A 20,125-nucleotide genomic window follows, 5' to 3' on the forward strand; every position below is an offset into this window, starting at 1 on the left:
TGATTTCAGTACGTTAATTTCTGACTGGTACGAGATATCGTAGCCAAATCCAACAGGCTCCCGGTATACCTCTTTGGAAGTCTTTAAAACCCGTTCAATGACTTTTCTTTTGATTAACCGCTTCGTCACTTTGGAGACTACTGCAGGTCTATCACCTGTGCTCACTGTCCTACTTGAAAACAACGTTATAAAGTATCTACTAACAGTTGATTCATGTAATCCAGTCTCCTTAGCAATATCATATTTTGATGTGGATCCGGTTAATGTCTGTTTGAGATCGTTTACTTTCTCCTCTGACAGTGATTTATGCATGCAATTGACGAGAGGCTAAAAACGAGAAATAATTTAAACAAGGGAATATAAAATTTAAAATAAAGGAATTGTAAGCACTCTTAAATACAGATAACATTCTAATCACGTCAAAAGTGAGAAAAATTGTGATGGCAACCGGTTGGGTTGTATTAAAATTCATTATTTCAAACATATGTAAACAAGTAAAAAATACCGGATGTTTAGAATACTACCTTTAGCAGTATCAAATTCCACCAATAAACATTGCCCATATCCGATAATCGACGAATAAACGCACTTTCTATTGAGGTACAAACAGTCAAAGTTTGAGATAGTTTGGTGCAGTATCCATGGACAAGCAGCTGTAAAACATGAATTTTGCAATTCCTTGCAGCAGTTTTTTGACCTACTGTATGTAGCTTGTGCTTCAAGTGCCTCCATAGATGCTCTACATGGTTGAGGTCAGGGCTTTGTGCTGGCCAGTCCTGCAGTAATTGTACCCTTTTTCGCTTCATCCATCTCTTAGTATGTTTGGGGGTATGCTTAGGGTCATCGTCATGTTGGAAAATGACGTTGAAGTGTTTTAAGTATTTAAAATAGGACAAAGAAGAATTAACGAGACCGAACAATAGTGTCGTATTTACCCCATTAAATACTTATTATTCGTATGAGATTACTCAAATCTTATATAAAAAATAACAAGTACTGAATACATAATATTATATATTACATATTCTCTAAGACTCATTTACAATATTAACCATATACAATATTTATATTATTCAAGTTCAATACTAAAATTGACCTTGAACTCACTTCGGTCCCTGAATAATTTTATTTCCTATATAAAGGCGTAGTTTGATTAAATGGGTTCTCTCTCTCGTCTTGAAATCTAATAAAGAGGTTATATAGAGACTCATTCACTAGTTTTCAAGTACCATCTCCTTTTAATTCTCAAATTTTTATCTGCAAATATCTCAAATAGTTCTAAAGTCGAGTACTTTTATTAAAGAAAGATTCCAAGGCTATTTATATTAGTTGAGCAAGACCTGAGATTAAATGACAAGAGATAGTTACGACCGATATGATTTGACATGTATAAGAAAAATTTTATAAACTGATGTAAATAATCAACTGTTGAGATGAAAGTGAAACTTGGCTGTTCAGGGCAGTTGGTAATTATCAGGATCTATTCTTATTCAAACTCATTTGTAAAGATTTAGCTTAGATTGATAAGACTGTTATCTTATTGACATGTCAAAACATGACACTACATTACCTGTAACTCGATGGGAAGTTCCCCCGCGGAAGAAGCGCAAAAAGTAAAACATACAGTAGGTGAAAAAAGTGTTGCAACCTTTCCAGAAATCGCACTTTTTCAGCTTAATTTCCTTACTTAGACCAGTCTGTACTTACAAATTCATATGATGTTTAGACTAATGTCGTGGCTGCTACATACTTCAATTTCGCTCTCCTGTTTAAAGTACAGCTGGAAAAACTTGATTGACTATGTTGCGGATTCACAATTTTATATGTTCAAAAAACGACTACTTATCATTCTGTTTAAAAACTAACCAACTTCTCTAAGGAAACCGGTGCTATGTCATTGTCAGCTAGAAACGTGTTATCCTTTATATTATTCTGATGTAAATAGATGGATTGTTTTCATCAATTTTTCCGCATTTATCCTCAATTTATTTTTTCATACTTTTTTACACAAAATGCCATCTGCTTCATCATCTCCTAGCTAAGATGGTATGAAGTCTGTGTTGCATGATAGCAGGACACCTGCTGATATTTACGCCGAACTCCATACTTTCCCATCACTTGTTTATCAATATACAAAGAAGCTAAAGGTCAATATCTCAAGCAGTCAGCTGGGTGGACCACCAATTGTGACTGATGTTACCAAGAATTACGTGAAAATCCAAATCATTAGGGGACAGCTACAGATAGCCAAAGATGTGTGTTTTGCCAAATATGAAATAGAAGACAAAAACTACAAAAAGACGATAGTTGTGAAACTAAAGATTATATATGACTTTATTAATAAAAATATTGAGGGTATTTATACTTTTTGAATGTCTGGGTCTTTACCGCTATTTCAATTGATCGGTTAAAAGAATGATATGGAATATAAGGAAGGATAGTGGATAATCAATAGCCGCTGTCTACTTGACGAATCAAGGGACAATGAAGTAATTAAACTATTGATCTAACGATAATTATAGAATAGGATTGAACTGCCGTTGTTGTAATCAGGTTCCGATATAGTCTTTTAGAACGCTGGTAGGACAACAGGGCAAGATTGGCTATTGCAGAATTCTCACGTTTATTAATAGAGATCTGGTTAGACTATAATTCTGTAGTATCCAAGTTTATCCATGAATGTTCACTTTATTAGTTGTGTGGATACAACAATGTGTATCGACTGCTATTGGAATCTGGGCTCACTATACTGCATAGTTCGACAGTTAACGAGTTAAAATCAATGAACGTCCATGCGAAGCTGAAAAAAAAGAAGCCATTTTTGACAAAAGAGCATACGAAGAGAAAGTTTTCTTAGGCCAGAAAGTACCGCAGCTAGTATATTGATTCATGGCGACAGGTAGTCTTTTCTGATGAAGTGAGAATTAGTATATAGACATCTGATAGTGTCAAGTACTACTGTGTAAGACCAGGCGATGCTTTACCTCCAACCACCTGGACTTTGCAGATAAGCATCTACGTGCGCAATTATTTATGTAGAGGCATATAACTAAAACAGTGGTTGACATGGGTGTCAAGCTTACGATGGATTGTAAATTCAGAGGTTTACCAGCAAATGGTTGATGTCACATACAGTGGCTACCAAAACCGTTCGCACAAAACGTATTTTTTCCTTTCTGAATCTTTTGTGACCTATTGCGCATAAAAGATACCATATCTTATACATATTTCCTAAGAGTACAAACTCATGGCTTTCTGATGAAGTATAAAATGTCACCCTATGCACACCCTAACTCGTACTACGGAGAATCAAAACTCAAAGGCACATTCGAACGGTTTTGGGGCCACATATTTTAAAAGCGAAATGAATTAAAATAAGTTTATTTAATATCCAATATACAAGCCATCAGCCTCAATAACTGCACGACATCGATCGGGCATACTTTTAATAAACCTTTGGCATTCTTCAGCCGTGATTTGGTACCAAGTGTGTCCTATACGATCCCATAGCTCATGTATACCACATGGAGGGCAGTCATAATTTTTAAACAGCCGTCTTTTAAGTAATTGCCACATGTTTTCAATTGGGTTCAAGTCTGGTGATTGTGGTGGCCATTTCATTACATAAAACTCTTGCTCATTTAGCCATTTTGATACGACTTTAGCTGTATGTTTGGGGTCGTTGTCCTGCATAAAGATAAATTTACTCGTAGATTTTCCACTTTCTTCCATATACCATGCCAAAGACTTCATCAAGTCATCTTGTAAAACCTCCAAATAAACGTCCTTTGTCATGTTCTTGCCCACATCCACAATATAGCCTGGACCGTACCAGCTAATGCAGCTCCATACCATTATAGAGCCTCCTCCATGCTTCACTGTCTCACAAACCTGGTGCTTTTTTAACGGTTGGCCTGGCACTTTCCATGCATAAGACTTCCCGTCGGACCCAAAACGGTTGACTTTGGTTTCGTCAGACCATATGATGTTCATCCAATCGTTTACTGTCCAGTCAATGTGCTGACGAGCCCATTGGAGCCTCTTTTTTCTATTTCTTTCATTAATTAAAGGTTTCTTTGGCCTGACAAATGAGACCAAACCAGCATCTCTTAACGCTCTACGTACAGTATTTACAGAAACTGACTTGCCCAAGTTCTGCTCTAACGACTGCTGTGCTTGTACAGCATTTTCGAGACCATCTACTGTTACAGCACGAACGAGATGCTGCTGTTCCCGCTTAGTGAGCGCTTTTGGCCTACCACCTTTGTCAATTCGAGCAGGCAAGCCTAACTCCAAACGAATTTTATGAACAGTAGAGGATGATACTTTGACTAACTTTGCAATTTTATGATAAGAAAAACCTTGACGAAGGTAAAACTCGATAGTGTTCTTGCGATCTTCTGTTAATGGTTGCATGTTGGGTAATTACTTGGTAGATGTCGAGATGTCGAAATGAGAATGTGCGAATGACAAAGAAAAAAAGGCAAAAAAATAATGCGCAGTGGTGAATTAGTAAGCAGCGAAAGTTCTGGAAGAATTGGAGGGTGCAGTGACTGCGTTTATCGCAATCGAAGAATTCCTCAAGCGTGGCCCCAAAACCGTTCGAATGTGCCTTTGAGTTTTGATTCTCCGTAGTACGAGTTAGGGTGTGCATAGGGTGACATTTTATACTTCATCAGAAAGCCAAGAGTTTGTACTCTTAGGAAATATGTATTAGATATGGTATCTTTTATGCGCAATAGGTCACAAAAGATTCAGAAAGGAAAAAATACGTTTTGTGCGAACGGTTTTGGTAGCCACTGTACATGAAAATGCTAGGGTACGACAGTTTTGACAAGTCTCAATTTTATCTTCAGTTAGTTACGAACCCTAAACAGAAGTGAAATGACAATCAAATACTTAGCTGTAACCAACATCTAATGTATTAACTATTAGCCAATGCAAAGTCTAGGCTTGTATCCAATACAGCGTGTTTAGCACCAGCATAAACTTCAAATCAGAACTTATGACACACATGCATGTGACGTTGATTATCTATGGGAAGACGTTGACATGGAATGGAACAAGTTTATTATCTATCTTTCTAAACAATATGTAGATACCATGCAACTAAGAACTGAAGCTGTTATTAAGGCAAAAGAAGAGCACACAGCTTCTTAATAGAAATGTCGTTTTTTTGCAAAAATCAGAACATGGAATTTCTCACATATCGCAAGCCTTTCCTCCTCAACTAGTATCATGTAAGTCATTTTAATAGCATTAATATAAGTACAACAGAAGGTACTTTTATGCTTGAACAGGGAAGAAGCTTCTGTGCATTAGTTTGCCTGGAACATGGAATTAAGCGAGAATTGAACTAAGGTTGCAGCACTTTTTTCACCTACTGTAAGTGGATAATTTGCGCTAGACACCAAAAATGTTAGTCTCAAGCTGGAGTCAGTACCTTTAGATTCGAGGGAGATGGACTGTCCACTCAGAACCTTGATCTTGGGCACATCTTGGGTGACCACTACTCTGTCGCAAACTGCAAATACCATGATTGTTAGAAAAAAAATATATACAGTAGGTCAAAAAAATGCTGCAAGGAATCCATTTTTCTTGGTTTTTGTAGCGCACATCCTGTTATAATGGCACAAACTGCCTCTGTTCCCATATAGTAAATTTCCTACATGTCGTGAAAAGTTTGAAAGAGTTTAAGCCCTATTGGATAAGTATTGAAGGAAGTAAGGAGCGCGCAATTTGAAAATTTGAAAAAATGAAAATTTTAACGGAATAAGCTTAATTATTAATATTTAGTTGGTCCTCCTTTTCTATTAATAATCTCTTGAGTTCTTTCCGAAATGTTATCTACATGCCTTTGGCAAAGTTATCTATTGAAGTCAATTCATATTTCCTCAACTCGTTCCCAAAGCACATCTGTGTTCTTTGCTCTACGTTCGTAATAATTGAGCTGCAACTTCAATGGATGCCGTACGTGCTCGATTGAATTTAAGTCCGGGCTCTAAGCTGGCCAATCGTTAATATAGCTCTCTTGGTTACTACATAACTAGGCCATTGTAAATTATGCCTTGTGCTTTGGGTCATTGTTGATTTATCCAAGAATAAAAAGGAACAAGAGAGGACGAGACTCGATAAAGAGATTGTTTTATTTAATAAGAAAATTGTACTCTATTTATACTTTTCATACACGGATAATATTTCATGTCATGGATTAACAATTAATGAGTATGATATAGCTGATGACAAATAGATAAGGGTTACGTGTTCTTCTATTGTTATATTTGTCATTGAATACTCGTATATGATTGACTGCGGCTGACTGTGATTTAGTTCCTGGATTTAATATAGTTTAACCGTGCAATTACGCAGCATCTTATCCTTAATGAAGATTATCCGAATTAACCTGTAGCTTGTCTATTGGATACATTTACATGTAGCTTATTAATACTGTTTTCATATCGAGTTATGAATGATGGATACATCATTGCCCCCTTCCAGGTTGGAACAACCGATGAACATCATGAATAACGAAGAGTACATGGATTATATCTAATATGATTGCTTAGGCTGTTCATATTAAAGACGTAAGTGTAGAGAAAAGAGAGAGCATGCTCTTCTGGTATATAATCGATAAAAACCCATAAAAACCTGTTTAGGAAAAAAAGTAATGGGAAAAGACCATATTCAGCTCGTTACTTTGTCTTGCTTCTTTTGTTAAGATTATTAGTCTTGGTTGGCAAATTAGTATGAGATGAGCGTTTACGTTTGCCAATGTTATTATTGACGTTACGTCTTGTCCAGTACTGTTCTATCATACTCATGTCATCAAAACTTGAGGCAGGTTCCCAGGTATCATATTCTGGAGGATAACCTTTCCATCTTACTAGGTATTTATAATTGCTAGTGTTATTTCCTTTATGTTGGATAATTGCCTGCACATCGTACTGTTGTTGGTCAGCGCGATTATTAACAACGTTGTCTGTAGAGATAAGTTTGATGTGCGAAGTAGGTACGTCGCGCGATAATAATGCACCTGTTTTATCCGTCAAAATGTAGCTACCATTTTTTGTGACTCCATGTACGACAAAGGGCCCCTCGTACCTTGGGTCAGTTTTACTATTTCTATTCACATTTTTTATCATAACTTCGCTATTAGTAGGAAATTGTTGATGTACAATGCGGTGTTTCTTTGTAAAATACTCGTTGTCAATTCTTTGAGTAGTCATAATACGGTTACGTATAGCAGGGATTACTATGTTGTTCATATTGTCTAGTTTATTTTCTAGTGCTTTAGCATATTGCTGATTAGAGTTAGGTATTGAGGATTGTGTATTAGAATAATCCTGGAATTCATTTGGTTGCCTATTATACATAAGCACAAATGGTCTGGAATGATGTAATCTAGAATATTTACAATTCATAGCATATTGAATACTAGGAAGGAAAAGATTCCACTCGTCCTTCTTGCCTTGTAATCTTTTAACAAGAGCTCGTTTGGCTATTCCAACAAACGATTCGTTAGTCGAATTACCCAATGGGTTATAAGGCAGTGAAAGTCTATGGTCAATACCACAGGTTTCCATTAATGAATTAAATATTTCATTAGTGAATTCTGTACCGTTATCTGAACTAAGTTTTTTGGGCCAACCAAAAGTGCAAAAGATATCTCTAAGTTCATTAGCTATGGATACTGCAGTTTTATCCATTAATGGTCTTAGAATTGTAAATCTTGTAAAAAGATCAACTAGAACTAAAATGAAATTGTGTCCTTCTGTTGATGTAACGTTCAGGGTACCAAGGTCAATACAGACGTGATCAAAAGGACCATCTGGTAGAATACTACGGGGAGGGTGATATCCGTGTTTGCCAATATTAAATTGTTGACATTCAGGACAATTGGATACGAGCTGTAATGCATCTTTTTTAATATTAATCCAGTGCAAATTATCATTGTAGATTGTCTTTACAATAGCATCAGCCCCAAAGTGTCCAAGTAGATGTGCCTTTAATAATAGGTTATGACGTTCTTCTTCTGGTGGTGTCATGTAGTCTACTAGTTGTACAGCTCTTTGTTTTATGTTTGTACTGTTTTCTGTAGTACGTTTGTTCTGTGACTTTGTAATTTTATTTTTTATGGAAAGTTGCTGAAGATTACTATTTCCCCCCAGTCTTTTTTCCGTATAGTCTGAAAAAAGACGAGAAAGTGAATCCGGCAACACATTTTCAATTCCTGGACGATGGATTACTCTGAATGTATAGTTGAAAATAGTTTCGAACCAATTCAGCATCATGGGATTAGGAATGTTTTGTGTGCCAAGATAAACCAAACTTTTATGATCAGTATACAGCGTGAAATGAGATCCATACAACCACTTGTGAAATCTTTCAAAAAGATAACAGATGGCTAACAGCTCTCGTTTAGTTGTCGAGTAGTTCATTTCTGACTTTGACAGTGCTCTTGCTGCGAATCCAATATAGCGAGTTTTATCGTCGATAATTTGATAAAGTACACCGCCAATTCCTGTGTTGCTAGCATCTGTAGCTAGCTGTAATTCATGACGCATGTCAGGTATAGACAAAACAGGAGCATTAGATAAGGCTGTCTGTATATTTCGAAAAGCCTGTAGATATTTGTCAGTCCAAATGTGTTCCAATGAACCTTCATTACGTAGTTTATCTAACGGTGCGGTCATGGTAGAGAAATTTGGGAGATGACTTCGAAAATAATTAGCGAGACCTAGAAAGCGTTGTATATCTTTTCCAGTCTTTGGTATTGGCCACGCTAAAGCGTTTGCAACCTTTCTGCTATCCAGTGAGAGACTATTGTGGCTAATAGTGAAGCCCAGGGTGTTTACAGAAGTTTGCATAAAATGACATTTATCAACGTTAAGAATGAATTTAGCTGATGTAAGTCGTTCGATGACCGTAGTTACGCATTTGATATGTTCCTCAATATCGGGTCCAGTACCGATAGTTAAATCATCAATGAAACATGTTACGTATGGCAAGTCATGTAAGAGAGTAGTTAGCACACGTTGGAAGTGATTTGGTATGGGGGTCAAACCGAATGGTGCTCTACAGAATTGATATTGTTGACCGTTAAATGTGAAAGCTGTGAGTGCTCTATGCTCTTCAGCTAGAGGTAGACGATGAAAAGCTTGCTTGAGGTCAAGTACTGTGAATAGCGTAGCAGCACTCATTTTTTGATGCAACTCAGCTATCAATGGTAATTGAAAGCGGTCGGTACGATCTTTAATGAGTATTGCATTGATATGTCTGGGGTCTATACATACCCGTATATCGTCACTATAATTACCATTAGCGTCCTTCTTACGTACAGTCAACAAAGGAGAGTTAAATGCAGTATTAGGAGGGGCTATTTCAATCACGCCATCTGCTAACCATTTATCAACCTGTTCTTGTACTTTAGGCTGGATTGACAGTGCAATAGGATACTGTCGTCTATAAGTCGTTTTACCTGGCTCAGTTTCCAAGCGAACTATCGCTTCAGGTAGAGGACATGCAGATGTGCTAGGGATCTTAGCATTAGCGCTCAAATATGGCTGTAATGCGTCCATAAGTTGTTCACGCTGTTGGTGAGTGCCAGCGGGTGACTTGTTAGGTTTGATAGGTGAAGGGTCTATTGGATCAGGTATTGTAGAGATATTAGGACTATCCCACGTAACAGCTAAACCTGTCAAGTTAATGTTTAACTTAGGCATAAGATCTGTACCAATACAAATAGGTATATCTTTATCAAACTTAAAAATTTCAAATTTATGCAAGACATTGATTCCATTATAAAATACTTTTATTTGATCTGTAATAGCAGTTCTAGGTACCAAGGTATTCAAACTAGCTAATTGTAATTTTCCTGAAACAGGAAAAGTTCTAACGTTTATAATTTTTGCTAGGTCAGGAGAGATCGTAGAAGCATTACACCCAGTATCAACCAAAGCCCAAGTACGGACATTTTCTATAGTGATGGGTACAAAAAAGGAATCAGTACGTTTGTTATTAAAACTGTGAAGTTTTGTATTAAACGGTTGCAACTTACATAGTGATGAGTAGTAGTGGATGTCCTTGACGGCTTCATCGTCAAGATCCTGTTCTTCATCGTGGTCTTGTTGGTTGGCAGGGTTGTACTTAGAAGCTTTTGTACCCATTGGTACATCTTCACTGCCAGTCAACTGAAGTGAGCGGAATGCTCGGGTTATGGTAGGTGCAGTAGAGGAGGAGGAGGCAGAACCAGCGGAAAGAGGTTGATTCCTTTTAGGGCAAACATTTAAATGCTCCCTAGTAAAAGGAGCGTTGCACTTAAAGCAACGCTTACTAAACGTCTCTTTGTTCATGCTGCCAGTTATACCCAGTTCCTGAGCCTTCTTACAACGATCAGTTGTGTGGTTGCACTTTCCATGGATAACAAAAGTCCTTCCATCCGTACGGTGGTTTCTTTTATGAATACCACTGGGAGGGTTCAACCCGTTGACTTGAGAGGGTTGGTTATTGAACTTTCTGGTTGACGTATTGGGCAAGATCTGTTGTTTCGTATGAAACTTTCTTGCGATACTTGAAAGGAGGTTGATATCATTTTTTGCCTCCTGGTCCAGACTGACGATGGCCATATTGACATGATTTTGGAGGCTGCCAGGAAGGGAGTTCACGAACAAGATAGCCAAAAAATCATCAGCTACGGGTGTGGCTTCACGCTTGAGCTTCAAGAAGCGGTCGGTGTATTTTTCCACAGATTCATCAGGTTGCATGCTGATGGTTAACAGCTCTCTTGAGGCGTGAGCTTGAGCCTCAGTGGATTCGATGCCGTATTTCAAGGTTAATTGCTCCTTGAATGTGGCCCAAGATAAGTTCTTCTTTACCCGTAATTCATCATACCATGAACGCTGGGGATGGGTAAGTGAGAAAGGGATGAGGCGCTGCCAATGCACCTGTACATCCAAACGATACGCAAAGAGGATGTCCTCAAAACGTCGGATACACTCAGCAATGTCTTTATAGACAGGCAAGGCCGAGTTCTCCACATTACCAGTATATTGAAACAAAGGTAAGTTTTGAGGGACTACCGTGGGTTGACTGTTAGAACCGTTAATGGCAGAGCCATTGGTCTGTATAGCCAAGTTATTAGCCAGTTTTGCTTGCAGGTCCAACAAGGAGGCCAAGATGGTGGACTTGGTGGTGTATTCACGAGTATGATATTTGGTACTTATAATGTAAAAACAGTAAGAAGTCAATAGCTAACAACTACTATTTATTAAGTAAGAAAAAGGAGAGGAACTAATAATTTAGAATGAACCCTGGATTATATCGTCTGACTATTAATTGTATAGTCTGACGTAGGCTGGACTGAGATCAATAATAAAATAATAAATAAAGACATCATTAATGACCAAACACGACATCATCCCCTACCAGTTGGTATCAACGTTTGGAAGTTGAATAGGAAGTGTTTGAACAGTTATAAATTTTTGTGTGACCTAATTTCTCTTTATGCGCTTGCTGTGCCTAAGATTACTATTTGCAGTCACAGCATTTTTTACAGAGCTTTCATGATGATCTGTTTTTCGATCAAAGCCTTCTTGACTTTGTTGTAGTCTTCGTTTGGGATATCTGGATAAAGCATTGCCATTATGTTTGGGTTGAGCTTTCTTTTTTTCTTTTGTATTATGAGATTGTCTATTGTGCGACATAGTTCCAGACTTTGACTGTTCATTCATAATTGTCGTAGTCAATAATTTACTAGGGGCGTAGTCTGAGGGCAATTTTTGCTTTTTATTCTTTTCAGCCTCATTATTTTTCTTTTTTACTACTTCACCATTTTGATTTATGGATTTACCCAGCTTGCGCCAATAAATGTTAATTGACTCGGGATCAGTGAATGCCTCAGCAGTTAACCAGCTGTCATCGTCTTTGCTATAGTTTTTCCAGCGTACGAGGTATTCTCTATTTCCAGGTTCGCCTCTATGATTGATGATTGCCTCAATTTCGTACAATTCATCTTTTGGAATGATTTCATCCTGTGAAATAAGCTTTAATTCTTCTGGAGAATAATTTCGAGACATGAGCGTTTCGTCAACATCACGAAGTATATAAGCACCACCTTGTACTTGGCGTACAACACGATATGGACCTTTGTAAACCGGGGAGAGGCTATTGTACTGCTCTCTGTCACGCACCATTACGTAACTTCCTTCCGGGAATGTGGACTGACGATTTTTGCTGTCAGCTTTTTCCTTTTGCCTTTTGGTGTAAAGGTCGGTCCTATCCTGTATAGCAGGGAAGACAACTTGCGACATATAGTCGATTCTTTTCAGCAACTCATCGTGCGGCATGTACTCCTTCTTTTTTAATTCACCAGCATCATCCCTGTATTCAATGAAGTCATTTATGTTGCGAGCAAACATCAATGAAAAAGGTGTGGTCTGCAAGCGTGTGGAGATCTTATTGTTGATCATGAGCTGCACAGATGGAATGTAATGATGCCAATCTTCGGTGGCACCTTCAAGGAACTTTGCTAATATCTTTTTAGCAGATTGAACGTAACGTTCAGCAGCTCCATTTGCTGAGGGATGGTAAGGAGTAGTGTATCTTTTGTCGATACCCATTGCATTGAACAGATTCTCTAAAATTTCATTTTTGAATTCAGAGCCGTTATCGCTACATACAAAGTGTCTAGGATAGCCAAGTAAGGAAAATGTATCAACCATGGCACCTGCGACGGTTTTTGCCTTTTTGTCTACTAGGGGTTTCAATACGCAGAATCTGGTGCAAATGTCGACTAGAATCAACACGTATGTATACATGTTGCTACTGGATTGAAAAGGCCCAATTAAATCAAAAGCATAGGCATCCCCAGGAACATAAGCGTAGACAGGTCGATGAGGATTATAACCCTTTTTAGCAATATTGTACTTTTGACAGGTATTGCACTTGCTTACATAGTTTACTGCATCGGCTAATAAATTTGGCCAATGTAGGTTTTGGTTGTGGATTGATTTTACAATATGATCAGCTCCAAAATGTCCGAATTTATGGACTCCATCAAGAATCTCTTGTCGATCCTCATATGGTGGAGTGATATAATCCTTGTCACTGAATTTGGTAGGACTTTGGACATAGAACACTTTTCGGTTCTCTTTTTTCATTTTTAATTCATGTTCCTTTTTTAGATTTGGTTTGTAAGCAAGATTTTGGTGTTTTACTGTGCTGCTATTAGAATCACTCCCTGCCAGTTCTTTTTCAGGAGGAAAAAGACGTGAAAGAGCATCAGGTAAAACATTTTGTACACCGGGTATATGGGCGATGTCAAAATCATAGGACAATAATGTGTCCATCCAACCCACCATCATGGGGTTGAGTTCATCGGACGTGAACAAGTATGTGAGTGCTCGATGATCAGAATATAAGGTAAAGTGATGACCATATAAAAATTTGTGAAACTTTTTCAAAGCAAACACAATAGCGAGGAGTTCACGTCGAGTGACAGAATAATTTCGTTCAGATTGGGATAAAGAGCGTGCCATGAAGCCGAGGTATTTGATGGTGGTAACAGTGAGTCCATCCGACTGTTTTTCGTCAAATTTCTGGAACAGAACTGCACCAACACCAGTGTTAGATGCATCAGTGGCAACGTAAAGAGACTTGGTAGGATCGTATGGACTCAAAACAACGTTGGAACATAATATGTCTTTGATGCTTTGAAAGTGAACTTGCAGTTCGCGTGTCCAATTGATATCATCTATGAACGCAACATTTCGTAACGCATCTAGAGGAGCGGTGAGTGTGGCAGCACAAGGGATGTGTGCACGAAAGTAATTGACAGTGCCCAGCCATTGCATCATTTCTCTGCCGGTCTTGGGACGGGGCCAGTCAGCAATATTGGTCAATTTACGTGGATCCAAGCTTTTCCCTTTTTCAGAAATGCAGAAACCCAACAGATGAACACTTCTTTTGCCAAAGTGACATTTCTGAGGATTGAGGATCATGTTATGTTGAGTGAGTCTATCAATGACTGCACTGACAGCTTGATAATGCTTCTCCATGGAATCACCTGTAGTGCCAATCACAATATCATCCACGTATACATGAACATTGGATAGATCACTGAGGATGAGGTTCATGATGCGCATGAAATGGCTAGAGACATGTTTTAATCCAAATGGTGCTGAACGAAACATGTATTGTTTGTTTCTGTGAGTAAAAGTGGTTTTGACCTGATCTGATTTACGAATGGGTAATCGATGGAATGCACTTTTGAGATCGAGTGAGGTGAAAATTGTAGAACCCGCAAGATCATGAAAAATGTCGTCAATCAACGGCAATGGATAGTTATCAGATTCCAATAGAGCATTGATTTTACGAGGATCAATACATGGTCTGTAATCAGTGGGATTACCATTCGCATCCTTTTTTGGAGCAAATGTGATTGGACTGTTCCATGGTGAGGGTGGTGCACGTACAATGACACCGTTCTCGAGCCATGTTTTTACAGCCTCATCAAAGATTGGCATCATCTTATTTGCAATAGGATACTGCCGGACATGTGCATGTTTTCCATGAGAGGTGTCTAGCTTCACTACTGCTTCTGGTAGATTACATAAGGAATGAACATCAATCTGCTGATTTTTATCAATGTGAGATTGCAGTGCTTTTAGTAAAGCTTCATGTTCATCTGGTGTGCCAGCATTGGAAACATTTGGAATGTATTCTGAGTCTTCAATAGAATCATCAAATTTGACTTTGTTATCATCCCAATTAGTGGCAACACCAACAAGGTGAATTCCTAAACTTGGTAAAATATCCCTTCCGAAAATAGCGTCTACTTTATCATGCATATTTAACACCTCAAATTCATGAGCTACAGTTTGCCCTTTGTATCCGACAATTAATTTATCGGTCACACCCAATCGTTTAACAGTTTTTTCTTTATCTGCTAACAGTAATGAACCATGAACTGGAATAATACGCAGTTTCAATTTATTAACAACATTTTTGCTTATGAAAGAAACATCTGCGCCTGTGTCGACGAGAGCTATTAATCTATGATTGTTCAATAAGAAAGGAGTGTGTAATGAGTAAGGGCTTTGAAGCATAGTAGGATGTGTCTCCTCTTTTGTTTTTAAACTATAGCAACGAATATTACCTTGCTTGTGCTTCTTTTTCTCCCGAATTTGTTTTAACGCTTTTTGAAACGGACTGATGATTTCATCATCATTTAAGAGGTCATTCATAACCTCATCCGCAGGATGTGTTTGCATGATCTCTGGTTCAGTAGCGGTCTGCTTCTCAACCTTCTCAATATTATGAACCGTTATACGTGAATCATTTGCATTATGAATTTTCTCTTCAAATGATCTACGCCTTTGGGAAAAATTACCAGTGTAGTTTTTGGGTGCATCTTTGCGTGCTCTAAAACCCGTATCTTTATTCAAGTAATGGTCACGACGTTTTTCCATTTCTCGACATTTGTCGAGGTGACCTGGGGTATATTTCTCCCCACAATAGCGACATTTAGGCGTGCTGTGTGCCGGCCTTTTATGGAAATTCCTTTCCCTATTCTTGTTTTCGGGAAAGTACCTCTGCTCGTCGCCATGAAACTTTCTTTTCGTTTCTATTTGCCTTGGTGCCTTCTTGTCGGCAGGCTTGAACTGAGATCGTTCCTGATTTTTCAAACCAGGGAAGATCTTCTTGCATTCTTCTATGAAATGCATCTTGTTGTTTTCTATGATTGTTTGGATTTTCGACAACGTATCATCTTCCAAGATGAAATCAGCATTCTTCTTGGCGCGTATTTCAGCCAGTCTTCTTTCCAAACAATCCTTGACAGGTGGAAGCAATGTGCCCAGGAAGTGCATCACTGCCAGCGGACTGTCCGCAAACTTGGCTTTGGTCAAAAGATCTATGTATCTGTCCACATACATGTTCAAGTACTCGCCGTTGGGCTGCTTGATTCTCATCAGCTTTTGACGATACTGCAAGTAGGTGAAGGACTCACCAAACTTGCCTATGAGAGCGGTCTTGGCACCTTCCCAATTATTGTTCTTAAAATCAGCGACAGTCAGCTTATGTTGGAGCCAATTGATGCTCCTATCATCCTGGCCATTTTCAATGGACAACTGGAGATATCCTAGCCAGTTCTTGTCAATGTTGACACCATAATGTTTCACGATGGCCTCAAACTTGCCTATGAGAGCGGTCTTGGCACCTTCCCAATTGCTGTTCTTAAAATCAGCGACAGTCAGCTTATGTTGGAGCCAATTGATGCTCCTATCATCCTGGCCATTTTCAATGGACAACTGGAGATATCCTAGCCAGTTCTTGTCAATGTTGACACCATAATGTTTCACGATGGCCTCAAACTTGCCTATGAGAGCGGTCTTGGCACCTTCCCAATTGCTGTTCTTAAAATCAGCGACAGTCAGCTTATGTTGGAGCCAATTGATGCTCCTATCATCCTGGCCATTTTCAATGGACAACTGGAGATATCCTAGCCAGTTCTTGTCAATGTTGACACCATAATGTTTCACGATGGCCTCAAACTTCCTGATGAAGTCCTTTACTGTCTTAAAGGCATTGTCATTCTTCACATCATCAGGACTGACCTTGCTGGAAGAGTAATACTTAGGATTGTAAGCAGCACTGACCAACAGGCGAAAGGGAGGTATGACCTTGATGGGGACAGTAGGCTCAGACTCACGAGTATTGTTGGTATTGTTCCCAACCTCATTTATCTTTTGGCTAATTTCATTAGCGCTAACCTCAAGCTTGGTAATATGCTCCTCGTAATAATCCAAATCTTCCCTATACTCGCGTATTTGGATCTTAAGAGCCTTTCTTTTTGACTCATCTTCTTCAAGATCACGCTTCTCAACTAACTTGTCGAGCAAGTCAGCTGTCTCATCGTACTTACGATTAAAGCGTTTTAACTTCTCAGGGATGCTGCTCTTACTTTTCGAAACAGACTTAGAAGAACGCGAGGCGTTCTTTTTCTCACCACTAATGGCGTGGCGAGCGTTGTTCAGAGGTGCATCCTCCATCACAACGTCATCTTCAGCAGTGGACAGACTAATTGCGTCACCACGTACTAAGGACGATTCGTCCTTCTTTATGGAAAGAGAGTTAAGTCTCTCTCCTATAGCACCACTGACTGAGTCAGCAGGAGAAGGCGAACGAGAACGGGAACCAGTGACCATTTCCACGTAGGAAGGCGACCCAGGACGGTCAGAAAAGTTGTCCAGGCCAGGGGCCACAGGGGAAGCAGGACAAGAGGAAGCAACCTCAGAAACAACAGAGGACAAAGAGGAAACAGAAGAGATGGAAGCACGAGATGTGCGAGTGGGGCGGTTGTTGCGGGTGATGACGGCCATGTTATAAAGGTAATAGCAGTTGGAGTGGCTTATTGAAAAAAATATGATATTTGGTACTTATAATGTAAAAACAGTAAGAAGTCAATAGCTAACAACTACTATTTATTAAGTAAGAAAAAGGAGAGGAACTAATAATTTAGAATGAACCCTGGATTATATCGTCTGACTATTAATTGTATAGTCTGACGTAGGCTGGACTGAGATCAATAATAAAATAATAAATAAAGACATCATTAATGACCAAACACGACAACGAGAAAGGTTAGCCAGTTGCTTTCCCGTAAGCTCTTGACTAGTAATAGCCGCAGCAACTTGCTCAACCTGTTTCGTCAAAGTCTGAATGGTAGCCGTTAAATTACGACCACCTAAGACCTGAGAAGGTGGTGCTGCGCCACTGATCTTGACACCAGCAAGTGGGGAAATGGGTGCCCCGGCTTCTACTTCTTCCATCTCTATGTCTTCTGTATTAGAAATGGGCGAACCATGACTAGAGAGTTCCACCCCATTAACCATGGTAGATTTTTCAAGTCGAGGACCAATGAAAGCAGGATCACTTTCAGAAAAAAGAATTTCTTCGTTGGAAGCCAAAAGGTTAGAGTTGATAGACATGTTTGAGAATAGTGTAGTAGTAATAGAGTAAAGAGAATTCGTCAAAAAAAATGATTTATCCAAGAATAAAAAGGAACAAGAGAGGACGAGACTCGATAAAGAGATTGTTTTATTTAATAAGAAAATTGTACTCTATTTATACTTTTCATACACGGATAATATTTCATGTCATGGATTAATAATTAATGAGTATGATATAGCTGATGACAAATAGATAAGGGTTACGTGTTCTTCTATTGTGTTTTGCCAAATATGAAATAGAAGACAAAAACTACAAAAAGACGATAGTTGTGAAACTAAAGATTATATATGACTTTATTAATAAAAAATATTGAGAGTATTTATACTTTTTGAATGTCTGGGTCTTTACCGCTATTTCAATTGATCGGTTAAAAGAATGATATGGAATATAAGGAAGGATAGTGGATAATCAATAGCCGCTGTCTACTTGACGAATCAAGGGACAATGAAGTAATTAAACTATTGATCTAACGATAATTATAGAATAGGATTGAACTGCCGTTGTTGTAATCAGGTTCCGATATAGTCTTTTAGAACGCTGGTAGGACAACAGGGCAAGATTGGCTATTGCAGAATTCTCACGTTTATTAATAGAGATCTGGTTAGACTATAATTCTGTAGTATCCAAGTTTATCCATGAATGTTCACTTTATTAGTTGTGTGGATACAACATATTGTTATATTTGTCATTGAATACTCGTATATGATTGACTGCGGCTGACTGTGATTTAGTTCCTGGATTTAATATAGTTTAACCGTGCAATTACGCAGCATCTTATCCTTAATGAAGATTATCCGAATTAACCTGTAGCTTGTCTATTGGATAAATTTACATGTAGCTTATTAATACTGTTTTCATATCGAGTTATGAATGATGGATACATCAATTGTCATGCTAAAAGTAAATGTTGGACCAGTCGAAATTGTAGTACTTCATACTATCACGAAGCGTAGTGTTCAAAATATGCTGGTAAACACCCGAGTACAACTTTCCATCGTGAATTTAGCAAGCATATCCTGGTCCTTCAGAGGTTATACAACACCAGGACATCAATTTGCTAGCTTCATGGTGGATTACAAAATCCAGGTCATGATGTTGAAGAAGGTCACTTGGCCTTTTCCGATAGTGATCATCACCATTAAAGTCCTATACGTTGATCTTGGTTTCATTAAAATAAACGATTTGTTGTCAGTCAACCATTGCCCAATCCTGATGCTCCTTGTTCCATTCTAACTGATGGTACGTATGCACTTTTGTCTGAAATGGCTCCTTTTTTTCTATCAGAAAATGGAACTCCATTGATTTCAGTACGCTAATTTCTGACTGGTATGAGATATCATAGCCAAATCCAAACAGCTCCCGGTATACCTCTTTGGAAGCCTTTAGAACCCCTTCCATGACTTTTCTTTTGATTAACCGCTTCGTCACTTTGGAGACTACTGTGGGTCCACCACCTGTGCTTGTTTAGGAAAGGGGGGTTTTAGGTAAAAGCAGTATAACAACAAAGATAAAGAAATACTGTTAGAACTTGGTATCTCTTTATTAAGTTTAGATAACTAAGATTGAATATATGATAAAAAAATAATTCTACATGTAAAAAGTGAGAGTATTTATAGATATGATACGGATAAAGAATTAGGACAGATTTATGATCAATTCGACAGAATAGATGATTACTATTTTCAATTATTAGTTTAGCCTGTTCCTAGCTTGTATTGTCAATTATGCTATTGGGATGGTTTCAGATAACTCTGGATGTAGGACTATTTAGAAGACGGTACGGATGAATATAAAATCCTCTAGTTCCGTGATTGGATATTACGGCTAATAATAATATCTCAGTTAGGATAAAGGTTTACATGACTTAATGATGATCCGGTAAGTAATTGTCATTCCTTATTCAACATGCTCATATCATCAATAAACTATATTACAACCACGCCATACATTTGACTGTGTGAAGTTAATATGAATAAAGCTTAATATAAAAATCTAATCAAGGTCTTTTATTGATCTGTGTTGGGAATAATGTTATAAATGATTTCCAGTTATGTCAACATACTATTCAGGATCATATCCGATTCCTTTTCCTAAAATAAAGTGACTATAATCTTAT

At 38.2% G+C, this 20,125-nt stretch overlaps 4 protein-coding genes across 4 annotated transcripts; 2 read left to right on the forward strand and 2 right to left on the reverse strand.

Moving 5' to 3' along the window:
- Positions 1-1,545: 1,545 nt before the first annotated feature.
- On the forward strand, positions 1,546-2,042 carry RO3G_06440 (uncharacterized protein; the record flags this gene model as incomplete). Its single annotated transcript, XM_067661030.1, has 2 exons — positions 1,546-1,613; positions 1,946-2,042. 2 exons carry the CDS (start codon positions 1,546-1,548, stop codon positions 2,040-2,042), a joined length of 165 nt encoding a protein of 54 aa, XP_067517131.1.
- A 1,342-nt stretch (positions 2,043-3,384) lies between these two features.
- Positions 3,385-4,416, reverse strand: RO3G_06441 (uncharacterized protein; the record flags this gene model as incomplete). Its single annotated transcript, XM_067661031.1, has 1 exon — positions 3,385-4,416. One exon carries the CDS (start codon positions 4,414-4,416, stop codon positions 3,385-3,387), a length of 1,032 nt encoding a protein of 343 aa, XP_067517132.1.
- A 2,276-nt stretch (positions 4,417-6,692) lies between these two features.
- Positions 6,693-17,987, reverse strand: RO3G_06442 (uncharacterized protein; the record flags this gene model as incomplete). Its single annotated transcript, XM_067661032.1, has 8 exons — positions 6,693-7,252; positions 7,415-9,217; positions 9,335-11,217; positions 11,309-11,358; positions 11,553-15,043; positions 15,155-17,406; positions 17,526-17,544; positions 17,738-17,987. The coding sequence occupies 8 exons, from the start codon at positions 17,985-17,987 to the stop codon at positions 6,693-6,695; spliced, it is 10,308 nt and encodes a 3,435-aa protein (XP_067517133.1).
- A 913-nt stretch (positions 17,988-18,900) lies between these two features.
- RO3G_06443 (uncharacterized protein) lies at positions 18,901-19,242 on the forward strand (the record flags this gene model as incomplete). Its single annotated transcript, XM_067661033.1, has 1 exon — positions 18,901-19,242. One exon carries the CDS (start codon positions 18,901-18,903, stop codon positions 19,240-19,242), a length of 342 nt encoding a protein of 113 aa, XP_067517134.1.
- Positions 19,243-20,125: the final 883 nt, after the last annotated feature.

The sequence above is a fragment of the Rhizopus delemar genome, genomic scaffold (assembly GCF_000149305.1).
Source record: "Rhizopus delemar RA 99-880 supercont3.4 genomic scaffold, whole genome shotgun sequence".
NCBI classification, from domain to species: domain Eukaryota; kingdom Fungi; phylum Mucoromycota; class Mucoromycetes; order Mucorales; family Rhizopodaceae; genus Rhizopus; species Rhizopus delemar.